Source organism: Gobio gobio (genome assembly GCF_949357685.1).
Source record: "Gobio gobio genome assembly, chromosome: 2".
NCBI lineage: Eukaryota > Metazoa > Chordata > Actinopteri > Cypriniformes > Gobionidae > Gobio > Gobio gobio.
In genome coordinates this window covers 34,908,089-34,927,376 of record NC_137098.1, presented here as the reverse complement: position 1 = coordinate 34,927,376, position 19,288 = coordinate 34,908,089, and the positions used below count along the sequence as shown (strand labels likewise).

At 37.8% G+C, this 19,288-nt stretch overlaps 2 protein-coding genes across 2 annotated transcripts; one reads left to right on the top strand and one right to left on the bottom strand.

The window, feature by feature from the left end:
- The first annotated feature begins 1,951 nt into the window (after positions 1–1,951).
- On the top strand, positions 1,952–9,292 carry LOC307122189 (tumor protein p53-inducible nuclear protein 2). Its single transcript, XM_079810152.1, has 4 exons — positions 1,952–2,112; positions 3,581–3,739; positions 4,996–5,131; positions 8,496–9,292. Exons 2-4 carry the CDS (start codon positions 3,610–3,612, stop codon positions 8,722–8,724), a joined length of 495 nt encoding a protein of 164 aa, XP_079666278.1. The 5' UTR covers positions 1,952–2,112; positions 3,581–3,609; the 3' UTR covers positions 8,725–9,292.
- Positions 9,286–19,255, bottom strand: LOC307122182 (uncharacterized protein F13E9.13, mitochondrial). Its single transcript, XM_079810139.1, has 6 exons — positions 18,756–19,255; positions 18,601–18,683; positions 11,933–12,113; positions 11,684–11,834; positions 11,445–11,572; positions 9,286–9,525 (listed from the first exon to the last, which is right to left on the bottom strand). The coding sequence occupies exons 1-6, from the start codon at positions 18,826–18,828 to the stop codon at positions 9,335–9,337; spliced, it is 807 nt and encodes a 268-aa protein (XP_079666265.1). The 5' UTR covers positions 18,829–19,255; the 3' UTR covers positions 9,286–9,334.
- Between the last annotated feature and the right edge of the window lie 33 nt (positions 19,256–19,288).

Below are 19,288 nucleotides of genomic sequence, written 5' to 3'. Positions count from 1 at the left end.
ACATGTGTGTGGTGTGAGAGCACCATGGCTTGTTGGACATAGCAACAGTAACTAAAGGGGGCGGGTCTTTGCGAATGGTCAATTGCGTCAGCTTTGATTGTAATGATGTGTTCGACATGGGCTGTGGCTGGATGCAACCGATCAGCGAGAATAGCCGCGTGCAGGCGGGGAGGAGCTGCAAACGGAGACATGAAGTCGGACACTTTCTGCTTCCCGCAGTGACGCTCGCGCTGTGTTTGCATACTTTATCACAGCTGAAGTGAAATAAATGCAATATTTGGCAATACACAGATGTTTAATAGACATTATTGTCATGTAATACTTTATGTACTGCTTAATACAGCGTGTGTTTGTACAAGAATAAAGTTTGACATATAAGCCTACACTATCAATGAAGTGGGGTCTACGTTTTTTATCTGATACACATGACAATATAACATCGCGACTACATGAAAGGTTTTACTGTTACAAAAAACAGATTTGTGCACATTAGTGGAGCTGAAGGTTTTAGAATAAACATGAAACACGCGTGATCGCTGTCATGCGGTGAATCTGGCATCGTGGAACAGCTGTGTCGTCATCAGAGTCCGTGCAGCCTCGTGCAGCCGCTCTAGAGAAACTGCACCGGCTGTATTAGCCAACTGCTCTCGAATCGCTCTCGCGGCACTTTGTTGACATACGTCACTGTTACGTGGCATCGGCGCTGCCTCAAGTCGGACAACATTTCTAACCGGCATGCACTGCTTCAAGTCAGCCACCGATCGGTCTGCGCATCGCTGGGTAAAGTTGAACAAGCCTATTGGCTCTCGTGTGTCTTGTGACCGATTGCGTCATGCTAAAGAGTCATGTATTTGAATGAAATATGAATGAGTGCGTTCATGGAGCGGCCAGATCATCATCTCAGCAGTTAAAACATTAAGAACAACTCTGTTCTTTACATAAAGACATTGTGTGACTTAAGAAGCCTTGGAATGCAACATGAGATAATACTTTTATACTATTTTTTGTCAGTTTTTGCAATAAATACATGTGACTGTACTTTTATTTGCCTTTTACGTGTTTTATATTGTTTAGAAGTGGGTAGGTTTAGGGTAGGAGTTGGGTTAGCTGCTCCAAAATATAAAAGTAGCCTTTAAATATTCAGAAAATAATGTCTGCTTTTACAAATGCAAAGAATTAAATGCGTCTTGATCTGATGCATTGGGTAAACAACTGAAATGAATGGAGTACTCTGCGTGTCGGTATAGTGATGCCTAGGGGTGCCTTTAGTGTCTTCGTTTGACGCGTAAGGCACTTGACCATGCTTCGGATTTTGACACCTTGGGAGTGAAAATGGGTTGTGGATGACGTGGGGGTGATAAATGATCTGGAAATTTTAATTTTGAAGTGAACTCCTCCTTAAGTCACACTACCACCCTTCAAGGTGTTGAGTAAAAATGGTGACAAAAGTTAAAAAAAATATCAGGAGCAAAAAGGTGAGGCAATAAAGTAATTTTTTTGTCTAAAAACATTAAAAATAAAATGTTTGAAATTAAACGGGGAGTGGTGATGGGGATGGCATAATTATTTTGAACAAGCAAAGCATCACAAAAAATTCATGCATTTTACAATGTCCATGTTTTCATTCACACCCTGGTAGTGGGTAAAAAAAGTGCTCTTAGGCTATACTTGACACTACTTTACGGGGATATTAGGCTATATTAGTTGAGACAATACAAAAGAAAAAAGTTACAGACTTGTGCTTATCACTTGTTTAACTATGCATTATGCAGCACCATGATCAGTCAATTTGACATGGGAGACGTTGAGATAAAAGCTTTGAATAGATTAATGTTTTTCTTTATTGTATATGAAATCCTATTTGTGGACACCTGTCTGTGAGACTTCCTATGTAAACAAGAACATCCGCAAGTTCGAATACCATTGACGCCCCGCCTTGTGGGCGGAGCTTGATGACGTCGGATCGAGTACAGTCAAGAACAAGGGGGAGGAGCCTCGGGTACATAAACAAGTCCAGACTGTACACCGAGTCACCGACGGGAACGACAGCGACACAATTGAAATAAAACAGAGGCATTAAGCTGCAAAACTACTTTTCTGACAGCTAATAAGGTGGGCAAAACAAAGCGTTGTTATTCAGATTTTACCACATCTTTCTGAAATGTCAAATTTGTGAATGTGCTTTGTTTCTTCGTATGGATAACTTCAGCTAATGTTAATTGTTTTGTATTTAAACACTCAAATCTATCTAAACGCTGTTCATTAGTTCATCCCTTGAAAGTTTCTGAAGGAAAAAAGAATAGATCCACTCAAAAACAAAAGCAGTTTGCCTATTATTATTATTATTATTATTATTGTGTTGTTCCTTAATATCGATAAATTCGATAATCCGAAGAAACAATAATTTTTATTACTGTTGTTTTTATGGTAGAGCTACTTGTTGCTATAAAGAAATGTACAGTAGGCTACATTTAGGGCTTGACTGTAAACAAGTCTAGGTGCTTTACATGGTCAGGGGGGCTACAGCTGATCACTCTTTCCGGTTCCACTTCACTGACGTATATTGGGGACAATTTTAGGATGTTCAAAAATAAACATAACAGTGTTGGAAATAGTTTTAAATGAAATTATTAAAAAAAACTATCAAGAAACATCGTAAAGTTGTAAACATTAAACATCATTAGCGAAGAAACCAGCGTTCATTTTCATAAAAGGAAAAATAATCATCAATAATATTTCAAATAACTTTTATTTGTAGACACTCTACAATTAACCCTTTATGAAATGTTATGCTGGTTTAAGTCGTGGTGCGTGTGTGTCTGTACAAATTAAGTTATCTATGTGATGGCAATGGTATTCTACGGAGCCCCTTAAGGGACATGGTGGAGGAAAAAAATATTAGATTGAGGAAAAAATATATGTCAATACTTTGCGTGTTCTCGCAAATGTTTTGCGTTGCCCAAACTTTTTTGCAAGAACACAAAAGCATTGACTTATTATTCTTCCTCCCATCTCATATTTTTTTCCCCACCACCATGGCCCTTAGGGGCCCCATATATTCAAACCTATAAATGTCAGTTCTGCGTTATATACAGTGCGCTTATAGAATTCAGTTTGCAAAAACTCCTACTATTTGCCTTTAGCAGTCTAGACCGACATGCCTGTACATATCTGATCCTGTACATGAGTCTATTGATCTGATGCATGTATCAATTTAGTCTAAAATAAAGCTAAATTTAGAAATGCATTCCAGACAGAGTTAAAAATAAGCGATCAGTGGAAAGGAACACCATGTCTCAGTTCAACCAGCTGGTACTAGACTACATGCCAATTGCATCACCTGAACCAGGCCAGCAGAACATGACCTTACATTTATTGTTAATGCACTGTCTAATGTTTCTCCTGAAACTTTCTGCACGTTACCTTCCAATCAACTTATATAAACAGCAACATCATGCAAAATATTATTATAACAAAATCTTATGGTATTGCAAAGGGCGAATATTGCAATGGAGGTAGATTCCTCTAGAGGGCAACATAACTCTTTTTACTGATGTTTTTTTGTGTGTTTTTTTTACAGATAGCGGTCTGGCTAAGCCATAACAGAACATGATAAGCAGATTCCTCGCACAGCTGGTGGGAAGAGAAGAGAAGGACAGTGATGTTGCAGAAGAAACTGATAACTGTGCAAACCTCCTCGAGTTTGATGATGGAGAATGGGTTATCATAAAGATACATGGTGAGTGATTATTGATAAAAGTTAACTATTTTCAGTTCAACAACTCTTCTGTTGATATTAATAGTAATCGCATCTTCTAAAATGCTTGAAGTGTGAGAGTCATTACTTGAATTCCTAGCCTCTGGGTGTGTTATACCAGTGGTTCTCAACCATGGGGCTATGCCGGGGCCAAAAGATTATTTAAAACAAGACAAAACGAGCATTAAATAAGCTAAAACAATTGAAAATCTAAATATTTCTTAGCATTTGGTTATTTTTATGGGGATGGGGGCCTTAAAGTCAAAAAGGTTGAGATGCACTGTTATAGACTGGAGCAGTTCACTGAGCACACACTGACCTTTTGTAGCGTTCTAAAAGCATGGCATGTTGTCACACTGTTTGGGGTAAGCTGTCAAAAAGTAATCTGCCATTAAACCGCCTATTTGAAATATTCAGCAGAATTAAAATGGTAACACTTTACAATAAGCTCTCATTTGTTAACATTAGTTAATGTATTAACTAACATGAATGAGCAATACATTTGTTACACTATATATTAATCTTTGTTTATGTTAGTTAATAAAAATACAGCTGTTCGTTGTTTGTTCAGTGCATTAACTAATGTTAACAAATACATTTGATTTGAATAATAATGTATTAGCAAATGTTGAAATTAACATTAACTGAGATTAATAAATGCTGTAAAATTCTTAGTTCATGTTAACTAATGAAAGTTGAAACCTTATTGTAAAGTTACCATTAACAAAAAAAAACAAGATTAATGCAAATGCAAACTTTAATAAACAAAATATCAAACCATTACTCAAGACATATTGTAATAAATATATTATGTAAACGTGTAACATTTAAAAAATATGTGACTAAAATAACCTTGTCCTGAGCAGTTAGGATCAGTTCAGTTTCAGTTCAAATCAACCTTCATTATCTTTTAACGTATACTAGTGTAGTTTTATTGTGTTCAGGCGTTTATCCAACAGCTATGGCAAAACTGTATAGAAATTTTCTTTACAAATTCCATTGATAGAGAAACCACACATGTTTAATTCTGTTAAATAGTTATTGAGATATCATCTTTGTGACAAAGCCCCCTGTGTGACAACTATAGCCCCAGTCTCCCTTATCATATATCTTACTGTGCAAAAAAAGGGAAAGAAAAATTTGCCCCATGAATTTAAGTGTCGACCCTGCTCTGAATCGTGCCTAATTGGATAATTAGTAATGTTGTTGACTTGAAGTAATTTATGCTTCCTGTGCAGAGAATCAGTCACTTGGCTCAGCCGACACAAACATTCTTGAGAACCTGTTAATCGAGCACCCCAGCATGTCTGTGTACCAGATGAGGCCTGATCAGGGAGACCTTGCTTCGGATGAAGAAACAGAGGACATGGCTAGGTACGTTTAACAATTAGACATTTTCAGCTAGAATAGAGATAATATTCAAAGCTCATTATCATTTAAAGTCACATGCACTGAAATGGCTTGCTGAAAACAGAGCTGTTTTTGACCAGGTAAAATAAATGTTTCCTTATAATACTAATGATAATTTTTAATGCAAGTATATTACAAACTTTTAATTTAGACACTAAAGAATCATATTAAAAAAAGGACAAAAATGGCATTATATGACCCCTTTAAGCAACTTAAAATGGCAAGTTAGGTGTTTAAAGGGATAGTTCACCCCAAAATGAAAATTGTTATATCACCCTCATGTTGTTTTTTAAACCTGTATGAGTTTCTTTGTTCTGTTGACACAAAATAATATATTTTGAAGAATGTTTGTAACCAAATGTTTTTTGTAACCAAATGTTCAAATCAGCCACTGTTTGGTTAGCAACGTTCTTCAAAATATATTATTTTGTGTTCAACAGCACAAAGAAACTCACACAGGTTTAAATTGAGGGCGAGTAAATGATGACAGAATTTTCATTTTTGGGTGAACTATCCCTTTAATAGTCGGGTAAGATTTGTAAAGCTTAAAGGGATAGTTCACCCAAAAATGAAAATTAGCCCATAATTTACTCAGTCATGTATGTGTATATGACATTCTTCTTTCAGACGAATAAAATCGGAGTTATATTACACAAGTCCAGGCTAATCCAAGCATTAAAATTTGATTAATAGTTGCTCTGTTTTTGAAGTCCATAAAAAGTTTTATTATTAATATTAGCATCTGTATTAGTATTAGCATCTGTCCATCAAATAACTGCTCCACGCAGCTCCGGGGTGTTAATAAAGGCCTTCTGAAGCGAATCGATGCGTTTGTGTAAGAGAAATATCCATATTTATAACTTTATCAAGTAAACTTTCGACCGACCGCATTCCATGGAAAAGTGTTGAATGTTGAAAGTGAAACTCAAGATGCGTACGTGACGTCATGACAGCGGACCTGGTCGTGTTAGTCTTTCGATCGGCACGGGAACTTTCAACAATTTTTCCATAAATTGAACAGGGAAGGCGGTCGGTCGAAAGTTTACTTGATAAAGTTTTAAATATGGATATTTTTCTTACACAAACGCATCGATTCGCTTCAGAAGGCCTTTATTAACACCCCAGAGCCGCATGGAGCACGTTATTTGATGGGCAGATGCACTTTTTATGGACTTCAAAAACAGAGCAACTATGAATCCAATTCTAATGCTTGAATTAGCCTGGACTTTTGTAATATAACTCAGATTTTATTTGTCTGAAAGAAGAATGTCATATACACCTCGGATGACTTGAGGGTGAGTAAATTGTGGGCTAATTTTCATTTTTGAGTGAACTATCCCTTTAAGAACATTCTTTTGCTCAACAAGGGGCGGCATTTTTAAGATCAAAAACACAGTAAAAACAGTAATATCGTGGTCGCACTTTATTTTACAGTAAGTGCACTTTCAATGTACTTACACACAAAAGTACTGAGTAGTGTAAACCAAGGTAACTATATTGTGAAATATTATTATGATATGATCGTTTTCTATTTGAATATATTTTAAAATGTAATTTATTCCTGTGAGGGCAAAGCTGACTTTTCAGCATCATTACTCCAGTCTTTAGTGTCACATGATCCTTCAGAAATTACTCTAATATGCTGATTTGCTCAGATAAATTTATTTATTTATTTATTAGAAATATATATACAGGGAGTGCAGAATTATTAGGCACGTTGATTTTCTGATCATATTTTTTTTCCAGGCACATTTGATCAATTCCAAACCACAGTAATCCTAATAACTACTATTGATTTAGTATTTAATAATGTATAAGTGATATATAATTGTTCATGAAGGCTGGAAATGAAAATCACCTTATATTCAGGTGTGCAGAATTATTAGGCATGTTTTCTTTTACAGATAAATTGAGCCAAAAAAGAGATTGAACTCAGACTGAAAAGTCAAAAAGTATTAAATGCCCATGAGAAGGATGCAATACTAATGCAATACTAGACATTGCAGTTAAGGCGTGACCATTGGACAGTGAAATGCTCGTTGGGTCAGCAGGATCTGACAAAAACATGTGGTGAAGAAAAGACACCTGTTAACTGCAAAAGAATTAAGAATTAAGGTGAAGAATTAAGGGTGAAACCATCAGGAACCCTTTAGTCTCCAGCGCCACCATTTTCCAGAGCTGCAACCTACCTGGAGTCTCCAGAAGTGCAAGGTGTCAGGATCTCAGAGACTTCAGTTAGGTAAAGAATCCTAAAAAATGACCCCCACTAGATAAGAATCATAAGCTGAAGTGTTGTAAAATACATGAAGAAGGTTTTTTTATAGGCTTTATAGGTTTTATAGGTTGAGAATGACTCTTGAAGGACCAGCACCACATCCTCTAGTACCACTGTTTGAAGAATTCATCTTCCAGAATCTGGCAGTACGTTTTGGGAGTTCATTTTAGTCCATCCTGAAGTCCGTTTTGCAGAGATGGACTAAAAATGAACTCCCAAAACGTACTGCCAGATTCTGGAAGATGAATTCTTCAAACAGTGGTACTAGAGGATGTGGTGCTGGTCCTTCAAGAGTCACTCTCAACCTATCTGTCCATAAAGCCTATAAAAAAACCTTCTTCATGTATTTTACAACACTTCAGCTTGTGATTCTTATCTAGTGGGGGTCATTTTTTAGGATTCTTTACCTAACTGAAGTCTCTGAGATCCTGACACCTTGCACTTCTGGAGACTCCAGGTAGGTTGCAGCTTTGGAAAATGGTGGAGACTAAAGGCTTCCTGATGGTTTCACCCTTAATTCTTCACCTTAATTCTTAATTCTTTTGCAGTTAACAGGTGTCTTTTCTTCACCACCTGTTTTTGTCAGATCCTGCTGACCCAACGAGCATTTCACTGTCCAATGGTCATGCCTTAACTGCAATGTCTAGTATTGCATTAGTATTGCATCCTTCTCATGGGCATTTAATACTTTTTGACTTTTCAGTCTGAGTTAAATCTCTTTTTTGGCTCAATTTATCTGTAAAAGAAAACATGCCTAATAATTCTGCACACCTGAATATAAGGTGATTTTCATTTCCAGCCTTCATGAACAATTATATATCACTTATACATTATTAAATACTAAATCAATAGTAGTTATTAGGATTACTGTGGTTTGGAATTGGTCAAATGTGCCTGGAAAAAAAATATGATCAGAAAATCAACGTGCCTAATAATTCTGCACTCCCTGTATATAGAAAACACGTACATTGATGTCACAAGGACATGTAACCTATATTTCCATGTTGTAACTGTAGTTATGTTGGCTTGTGATTTGTCAATCTACCCCTTTAGGCCTGTGCCAATCAGACGTCACGTTTCTTGGCGGTTAGCAGCATGGGGCAGCCCCTTGCCCTGCAGCACCATTCTGCTCTCAGTGCAGCGTGCCAGAGTCTATAATGAGCACAGAAAGCTGACCCGTGGCGCCCTCAACAGGCAAAACCTTGCAAGAACACGCTTTTCACCTTCTGATCGCCATTACGGCTACTTCAAACAGCCCACTCAGCGCCTGCACAACTATTGAGCCAAAAAAAATTGCATCCGAAACCACTGAACATATAGGATTTGATCGTTTTAAGGGGGTATGTTTGCAAATTATGACATGAAACCATTCCCCTGTAAGTATGGATTAAGAAAAATGTTTCTTTAAATGCAGTGTGGTATTATTATCTTCAGGAAGAAGTCTCACTGACAGTCTGACACTGAAATAACTGCATTATTAGTCCTTTAGCAATGTAATGATGTTTGTGTGCTTCTATTTTAGCATGTATTAAGTGAAAAAAGAACAAAAAAAAAACATTGTTTGAAAATAATTCAGTGTTGAAGACTGTACTGTACAAGGCAATGAGTTTTTTTTTTTTTTTTCATCAAGTATTAAAGTGAAATTGTGTCTTAATGTTACTCACATGACAAAACGATATGCTGTGATTTACCACCGGAAAAACTAAATATGATGCTGTGTTGTGATTCATATTGTTACAACTGTTTTGACTTTGTATATTTAAATGCTGTTTTGTTTTGCTTTTTTTATCCTCGTGAATACATTTGATAAAACCTTTTAAAAAAAGTGAAAAATAAATATTTTATCTTCACATTGCTTTTATTTTTTTTATGTGATATTTGTGTTACAACAGTCACTCCCGAAGTGTGTGCATCTTCCCCATAAACCTTTTGACTCTCTCAGCATCCACATCATTTGCCCAGTAGCCTCCTTTCTTAAAATGGGAGCCGACGATCATGGCGCTTGCTTGAAGGTATTGCTCCACGTTATCATGTGTTACGCCAGAACCGATGAGAACAGGAATCTGCACAGACTGGGTAACCTCTGTTAAACAAATAGGACTCGGATATGAGTGCGAGGACATCTTTCTGCTACATGCAAGCATAAAAATACAAAAACATGTTGTTCCTTCATTGTAATGAGGATTTTGGCAGACTGTGTCTCATCCTCCATCTGACAGCTTCCCCAGTCCAATGGATCAGAACTAAGGAAGGCAATAGGCACAAGTCCAAAGTAGGCAGCAGGGCAGTGGCAGACTAGACTGGGCCTGGTTTTCGTGCCTATGTTTACAGCCTTCCATGATCACCAGCCATCTGGAAGTGGGATTTAAAAAAGATGGAAGCGCTGGTGTCTATGTTAGCCCATACAAGGCCATTGGTTTTGGGGCAGGGCAGGAAGCAGGCCATCTGCCCACACGGGGCAGCCACCAGGGCCAGGACACCTTGGAGTATCCAATCTTTCCAAAGGACACCACTGTCTTTATGGCCTTACACATCTGGCTGATGGGCTCCGTTAGATATTAAAAGAAGGTTAACCTCTAAATTTGCAGATTTAGCTCTGAATAGGATTGATCGCTGAGAGTATCACTAAAGTGTACAGTTTTAACACTAATGATTCCTGGACTTTGCTCAAATGTATAGCCTTGGACAACTGGGGTCTGTAAGATTTTGTCTTTTAAGCGTCTTATGCTGACCATGGCTACACATAAATACAGTAAAACATCAATACTGTGAAATATTACAATTCAAAGTAACTGTTTTAATACACTTAAGCTCTGAGCAGGGGTTTAGTTACCCTTTAAAGCTTTTTTTTTTATTTGTGTGATGGCAAAGCTGAATTTTCAGCATTATTATTCCAGTCTTCAGTGTCACATGATCCTTCAGAAATCGTTCTAATATGCGGATTTGTTGCTCAAGAAACTATTATTATTAATATTATTATAAATGATGAAAACAGTTGTGTTGCTTAATATTTTTTTGAAAACTGTGATACTTTTTTTCTGGATTCTTTGATGAATAAAAAGTTCAAAAACCAGCATTTGTTTGAAATAGAAATTGTATAAATGTAAAAATATTTACTGTCCTTTTTGTGTAAAAGTATGAATATAAGTATTAATTTTCTTTCAAAGAAAATTGAATGGTAGTGAAGGAGTGTAAAGAGACACAGAAAAACAAAAGGCTAAAGTCCTGTTAACGCAAACATCATGCTGTCCACATGAAAACCCTGGAAAATTGTTTGTGCATGTGTGACTATACATGTTGTTGAGCATATATACAATTTTAATTCAAAATGTTTTCCTGTATAATAAACGAATCACTATAAGATGATTACAACTGTGCATTTCTAGTTAGCAACGGGGCTAATTTGATCTCATTTTACCGGATGTTAGGAAGCTGCAGACAAATGTCAGGATGACATATGATATGTTTGGTTTATACTGAAGCAGATCAAAGTTTATACTGATCACAGTATGGCCTAATAATACATCAAACGGTACACTACTGTTCAAAAGTTCAGGCTCAAAAACACTTATTCAGCAACGACATTAAAATAGGTAAAAAGTGACAGTAAAGACATTAATAATGTTACAAAATATTTCTATTTCAAATAAATCAGCAAATCAGCATATTAGAATGCTTTCTGAAGGATCATGTGACACTGAAGACTGGAGTAATGACTGCTGAAAATTCATCTTTGCATCACAGGAATAAATGACATTTAAAATATATGAAAATATTTAAGCTATAATAGTTATTTTAAATTGAAAAAATATTTCACAATATTACTGTTTTTACTGTAAGATACTTCTTTAAAAGCATTTTTAAAAACTTACAGACTAACAGGACATATTAGATATGACTAAATGATACATTGAAGATAAAGTATGGACATTAAAGAAATACACACAGCACTTTTACACAGTCAGACTGAAGTGAATTATGACATCCGGCTGCCAGACTCACCCCTCAGTTCCCCTGGATCAGCCTGTGCTCCGGTGGCAGTTCCTGTGACGATGACTCCATCAGAGAGGAAGAACTCAGCTGCTTGGGCTGTCTCAGCTATGCTCACATCTGAAGTCAGGGCATGAGCACTGTAACATTTTCAAATATCACACAATAAAGCAGAAACCACCACACTGTTTTGAGCCCCTGTTGGAGCTCTGTGGTCAGCCAGCACGTAATGCACTCAGATCAGATTATACCTGTGCTTCTTCTTGATGTCTGTAAAGATCTGAATGTGCTCTGCTCCTATGTGTCTGCGGTAGCGCAGCAGCTCGCCAGCACAAGCATTTAACAGGCCTTCATCTGCAACATGTGAGAACACAAACCCCTCTGCGCGGATAAAATCCAGCCCTGTGGAGAGGCAGAAGGTAATATTCATTAAATGTGTTGTCGGAGAATACCTTGGTTTGAAATGGCATTCATGATAGCTTGTAAAGTCATGCGAACACCTGAGGCCAGGGAAACAGCCAGTGCCGATTGGTTTGCAGCTGAGAGAATCTGAACACCAAGCGGCCAAGATGGGTAAAGGCCCCTGACTGCTGCGCACACAGCTGTCATTGATGCACACACTTCTGGACCCACCTCAAGGGTGTATGGAATATCATGCATGTTTTCAATGATCAGCCCATCCTGTCATACAGAGAATTGTCTAAAATGAGCACGCTGACCAGATACATAACTGACAAGAGAGAAAACTAAACATTGCCATTGATAACACCAAATTATGATTTAATTTCATTCAGTCACATTTAAAAGAAAATGGAAAAATATCTCCCATTGAATGGTAGTTATGACCCTTGGAGGCACCCGTACTGGCAAGAAGTGATGAAAAATCCGAAGACTGATCTGACTCATTTTCACGATTTGAACAGTTCGTTTTAAAGACAAGTATAGGTCTCTGCATGATAGTAATAGGAGTTACCAGATCAGTAAGCGAGGCCATAATAGAGGGGCGTTTTTTACTGCGTTACCTGATTTGCCCACGTCACAGTATGGGTAGGGTTTAAGGGTGGGGTCGGGTGAAGGGGATCATTTTCATTGCATGATTTATAAACACCCATCAGTTTTAAAACACCCACACATTTAGAAACGGCCACTTTTGTTCCACAGACACCTCATACTCTTTAAAGATGCAGTGTGTGAATTTTAGCGGCATCTAGTGGTGAGGTTGTGAATTGCAATCACTCACGCTCACCCCTCCCTTTCGAACATAGACAGTAAAAGAAATGGACACAGCGACCCCATAGACTTCCACGGAGAAAAGTGAAGTCAAGTAGAAGCACTCACTTCCTGATGGCTGAGCGTACTGCGCAGCCTCAGACTGAGCTTGACAACGTAGATGAGACGTGAGCAACCTGACAGTTGTAAGCTTTCTAGTAGATGTGCAAATTGAAATCTGAATCACCGAATCTTGCAGAGACAGAGACCGTGAGCAGGAGCAACTTTTGGTAAGTATTCTTATTAATTGTTTTGTCATTTTGCATACTATTTATTTATTTTAATAGATTGCCTCATAAACAGTAAAAGATTGCCTGCGAGCTTCTCCTCCTGTCTATACGGTAATTTCTCTACTGTGTGACGGTTGTCGCGTGGTTATGACGCGATCGTTAGCCTATTTTTACAAAAACGGCTTCTACGGGGCGATAGTGTAAGATACAAGGTAATGGAGCCTTTTATACATTGTTGTGTTTCTTTAGAAATAAACAATGGACAAATGGAGTCTTTAAACGCCTCAGATGTAAAGTTATTCGCTGTCAAAGTGACGCCAAAATGAATGGGAGTCAATGGAATGCTAACAGCAGGTGATGGCTTGGTTAGCATTGGCTGCCCCTATGGAAGGTACGCTTTCCAGGTGCTGGATTACCCCCTTGCTTTCTAAGCACATTGAGAAGCTACGGGGGCCAACACAGGACAAAAATGTTGTCGTCGGAGAGAGCAGAGAGTGACTAGCGCTCTGTAGAGAAGTTTGTCCGTTTAGGGCTATAGTAGAAACATGACTGCGCAAAATGGCGATTTCACTGTAAGGGGACCCGCGGTGTATGTAGATAGAAATGCCTCATTCCAAGATAATAAAAACATAACGGTTCATTATGTAAGGTCCTTCTACACCACTGAAAACATAGTTATTATATTGCATTTCTGTCAATAGATCCTCGTAAATACTACACACTGAACAGGTTTAAGAATCTGATTCAGCTCTTATTTTACGTCACTACATAATGACGTGTACTTGACATCATGGGGTGATTATACTTTGATCCAGTTACTAAAGCAAAGAAAAAGTAAAATTTCTGGCTCCAAAGAGACTTGTCATTATGAGGAAGGGCTCTCCTTGCCAAGGTGGATGATGTCCCTAGATTGAGCTATCTTATAGCTCTTTGGACAAGTCAATATGTGTAGAGGTGGATCGAAAGTGATTTGACTTTTATGGAAACACAAGAGACATTACATAAAACAAATCTGTAGTCATAAATAGCTTTGAACATGGGGGTCTTAATTTTCTTTAACTTCTTTAAAACAGTACGTTTAAGTTTAACTGGTTGAGGCAATTCTTGAATGATTCTGAATCCATTTGGAACACTATTCCCAAGTATATTTTCTCTAAAGTTGGTGGTCTCCCCTTTCTGTTTGTATGTAATTATAATATCTCTAAATTGACCATCACATTACCACATTTCCATAAGCAGGTACTTTTGGCCTGGCACTTAAAGGGTTAGTTCACCCAAAAATGAAAATTCTGTCATTAATTACTTAGTCTCATGTTGTTCGACACAAATTAAGATATTTTAGTTGAAATCCGATGGCTCAGAAAGGCCTCCATTGGCAAAATGCACTGTACACTCTCAAGACCCATAAAAGGTACTAAAGACGTGGTTACAAAGTCCATCGCACTACAGTGGTTCTACAATAATTTTATGAATCGTAGAGAAAAGTTTTTGTGCGCAATAAAACCTAAATAACGACTTTTATAGTGATGACTGATTTCAAAACACTGCATCATGAAGCTTCGAAGCATTATGAATCAGTGAGTCGATTCAGCGGTTTGGATTTCGCCAAAGTCACGTGATTTCAGCGGTTTGACACGCGATCCAAATCATGATTCGACTCGCTGATTCATAACGCTTCGAAGCTTCATGATGCAGTGTTTTGAAATCGGTCATCACTATATAAGTAATTATTTAAGTTTTTTGTCGCAAAAAAACTATTCTCGTCGCTTCATAAAGTTATTGTAGAACCACTGTAGTGAGATGGACTTTGTAACGACATCTAGTACCTTTTATGGGTCTTGAGAGTGTAAAGTACATTGTGCCAATGGAGGCCTTTCAGAGCCATCAGATTTCAACTAAAATATCTTCATTTGTGTTCCGAAGATGAACGGAGGTCTTACGGGTGTCGAACGACATGAGGGTAAGTAATTAATGACAGAATTTTCATTTTTGGGTGAACTAACCCTTTAATCTACAAACATAATTTTAGTCTCCACAGGTATTTTATTTGGAATAACCATGATATAAAATAAAACACTTTTTTTCAGATTGATTTAAAGGTCCCATGGCATGGATTTTTTATTTTATTTTACAATGTATTCTGAGGTGTACTTATATTGTTAGTATGATTTTTACATCATACAATGTCATAATTTAGAAATAAAAGGCATTTTTTCTACTGACGTTTGCCCTGTGGCTGAATGCCCTGTTTCAAGGGGCGTGTCTGCTGTGAGACTTCAGTAAAAACGCCCTCTGTTGTGATTGGCTGACATCTTTGCATTTGAAATGAGCGGAGGGGGCGTGGCGAGGCAGAGAGACGGATGTCACTTCTCATCAGTTCTCTCAGCACGTCTCAGTTCAGTGAACTGTTGTAGTTACTAGCATATACTTCAGGTTATTCGTTTATTTCTAGTCGGAGGGGCTGTCACTCATGTCAGAAAAGTTAGTAACATTAGCAAATGATGGATCAGCGCTGACTCGAGCCGCGAACCATTTAGAACGATTCAGTCCGATTTGGTGAACTGGTTCGACCCGGTTCACTAAAAAGAACCGGTTCAAAAGAACGATTCGTTCGCAAACCAGACATCAATGGACCAGAGACGGAGCGATTACTAACAAAGTTATATTGTAACTACTGAGTTGTGAGAGCGCTGTCAGCGCAAGTTTATTGTGTTTGTATCTGAGAGTTCTGAATAAACACGAGTCCCAGTCACGCCGAGCCCGTCTTCCTCCTTATTCTACCAACTTTGTAACACATGTAATGTACCATTACAGCTGTCGAGATGAACGAGTTACGAGTAAGTGTTGATTATTGCATTATTTTTAGATATTTTCCTATAATATGAAAAGCGTCAATGAGTACACAGCCCAAACAAAGACACAACAGCGCAGTAATCAAATGTAATCCAGTTTATTGTGGGGATAGCTGGCTAGCCTAGCCCGGATACCCTCACGCTTACCTGCTTAATCTCACGCCGCGTTTGGTGCCTCCGCTGTGGGCCAGATGCAGTACTGGGGGTTGGTGATGTTGACGGCGGACCGGTCAGTTCAGCCCGAGCTTCGACGTGCATGAGGTTTATTTCTAAAGATGTGGCTCTGCCGATGTTGAGCAGAAACTCACGACTGTATGCACATTTTAGAACAGACAGACGCGACGAGGACGTACAAAAACACTGACTCACAAGATAGAAAACACGAAAACACTGATCTGTCGGGAGAGAGAGAAGCCGCAGCGTGTGCACGAATAATAAAGTTCTGTGTGAACTTGAATAATTAGCTACACATCAGAAATCCCTGATCACAGATCAGAAGGAACTGAAAAAAGACTTCCGTTTTCATTTGGACATCCAAACACTGAGAAACTGCCAGCATTCACTCGTTCACAAGCCATGATCTCTCGAGGACAAACAAATATGTCGCTCGCATGGGCGGAGGAATTCTCTCGGCGGAGGAAACCGAGGTAACTGTGCCTGGTATGACGTCATAACAGGAAAATTCAAGATCAGCTCGTCTGGGCTGTCATTTTCTCAAAGGCAGAGAAAGACAGCCAGAACTCGGTTTACACCGATCAACATTTCTAGCCACTTGGGGACAATATTCAGACTAGGGGAACTCATATTAATGTTGAAAAACTTCATAAAATGAAAATGTCATGCCATGGGACCTTTAATAATAATATTGTTTTTTAACTTGTAAACTCAAATTGTCATCTGTTTTCTTATTCTGAATTCCTAACTAAATATTGCATCCCTGTCACCTCACTAGACTTTGCCATAGTGATGGATGCCATCCCCAGTGGAGCTGTTGCTCTTTTAAAAAACTCTGTTGATTCTTTACTCTCTTCTACCTCCAGGGCACATCCTTGTGAGACAGCGCTAGGGAAAGATTTGCTTTTTATCTAGTCCCTCTCTCAGGAATAGAAAGATTAGACAAATCTTTCAGAACAATATTATTACAGTCCCTTCTGTAATAGCTTATTGGAGTAATTGCTTTAATTATATTCCTTGGAAGAAAGTGTGGTCTTTACCCAACAAATATTTAATCACTAAATAAGGTTAAGGAGGTATCTTTTAAGTTGTTAAACCGATTTTACCCTGTCAATCTTTATATCAAAGATGGAGATGGATGACTAGAAATTAAGAAACAAGAAATGTTGTTTGTTTGTACGTGTTTCTTTCTTGGACAATTTTCCTTTGAAGTTTAAGGATGTCTTAGATTTTATAACCCTGACAAGAGTCTAAAATACAAGTATTTTCTTATGAATCTATTTATTTTTCTAGCTAAGTTTATATACATAAGTGCTAATTTTTGTCAGTTAAACCTCTTTTTTATTATTTTTTGCAAAGACGTGAAATTATATTTGGGTACTATCTCTTCTTCTAGCAATGTCAAAGCTTTAAAGTCCTTTACGCTGTGCAGAAAGTATATTATTTTTGCCTTTTTATAATGTACACAAAAACAACAACTTAATTTTAATGTTGAGTCCATTTTTTTTTATCAGTTTGTTGCCGTAAAGAGCCGTTTACACCAAGAACTAACGATAACTATAATGACATTTACACCAACAAACAATATCGTTCTTCTGTTTATTATAAGTGCGCCTACAATCATGTTTCTGTGCTTTAAATACACAATTATCTAAAACCAGAATGGATTCTTCTGATTGGCCGTCATTTTTTATCATTCATAAGCTGGAAAAAAACGCTATGAAAGTGATTCCAATGATATCGTTCCGTGTTGTTATCGTTAATTTCCTATTGTCATAAAAATGATTATTATAGTTACGGTTATCGTTACAGCTATCGTCCTTGGTGTGAACAGCCCTTTGGTCAGCTAATTAGATATTTTAATGATATCACTCCAGTTTTAGCTTCACTACATTGGCTACCAATTCACTTTAGGATAGTTTTTAAGATATTATTATTGACATATAAAGCACTTCATGGTTTGGCACCCAAGTTTAGCAGAACTTGTAAGACCTCATTCAAATCATGGATTGTTGGCTGTTCCAAGATCTAAATATAAAACAAAAGGAGAGCTTTTTTTTTGCGGTGAAGGCTCCAATGTTATGGAATAGTTTGCCAATGAATATTAGATCTGCGGAGTATTTGTCTGTTTTTTAAAAAAAAAATGTATTTGTATAAATGTGCTTTTACTACTTTGTGAAGTATTTGGTGTGTGTGTGTGTGTGTGTGTGGGGGGGGGTTGTATTTTTCCTTGTATTTTGAAATGCTCATGATTTTTGCCTTTTGTGAAGCCCTTTGTGCTAAGAAGCTTTAAAGGTGCTATATAAATAGAGTTATTATAATTAATAATTTACGATTACGCAATTAATCCTCGGTTCACTTCAAATGTTCACGAGTCATTACGAATCAGAGATGATTCTCTTGGTTCAATGATTCAGATGACTCGAGAACCACTCGGTCCAAATCCGAATCGTCAAACCGATGCTGCCATACAAGATTCGACACACCGGTTCATTGAAAAGAAGATCCGACTTAAAAGAACGATTCGTTCGCGAATCAAGCGCCGCTAACATTAATATAAATCAGAATGTTAGAAAGCGTGAGATTATGATGATTCTACACAAAGACATGAAAATGTACGTTTCACTTGTATTGAGCACATACAAGTCCTGCTTGGTGGTAGATTTCCGCCTCTCGACAAGCCTCCTCTGTGATCTCTGAGATAGTAGCGCGGTTCAAGGGGGTTCCTGCAGAAGAAAATAAATTAAAAGTTCAGTCTTTTCTCGGTGTTAAGTTTGTTCTCCTGTCAAATGCGTTACCTGGCAAGGCTCGGGCGTGAATCATGCCAATGACATTTGATTTTAAGCGTCCGAAAAGATTTAAAAACCTCATTTCTTGAGCCAACAAAAAAACAGATTTGTGCGCGTTTTGATGGTCATGTGACCGGTCAAAGGTTATACTGACAGGCTCTAATGACAACAACTAGCTACATGAATCATATGAACATAAACGATAACGTTAACGTTACACCTCTGATCATATTTTAAAACGCTGCTGTATATTGCAGTATCGTGTATTTATAAGGGGGCACCAGTCAGTGAAACTGACTTACCTAACCCAATAGCAAAATAATGCGCTATTTCAGCTTGACAACACTTGACATATCAAACGGCCAACAGAGCACAACCAAAACATTCAATTTCATGTATCACTAAAATTATAGCGCGATTTCATCCATCTATTTAACGTGATCACTGGGATTGTTTACTTCTTGAGCCTGCTAGCCATGTGCTCAACGCACTTCCGCTACTTCAATGCCGCCCCCCCAAGTGACGTCGGCAAACACGCCTCA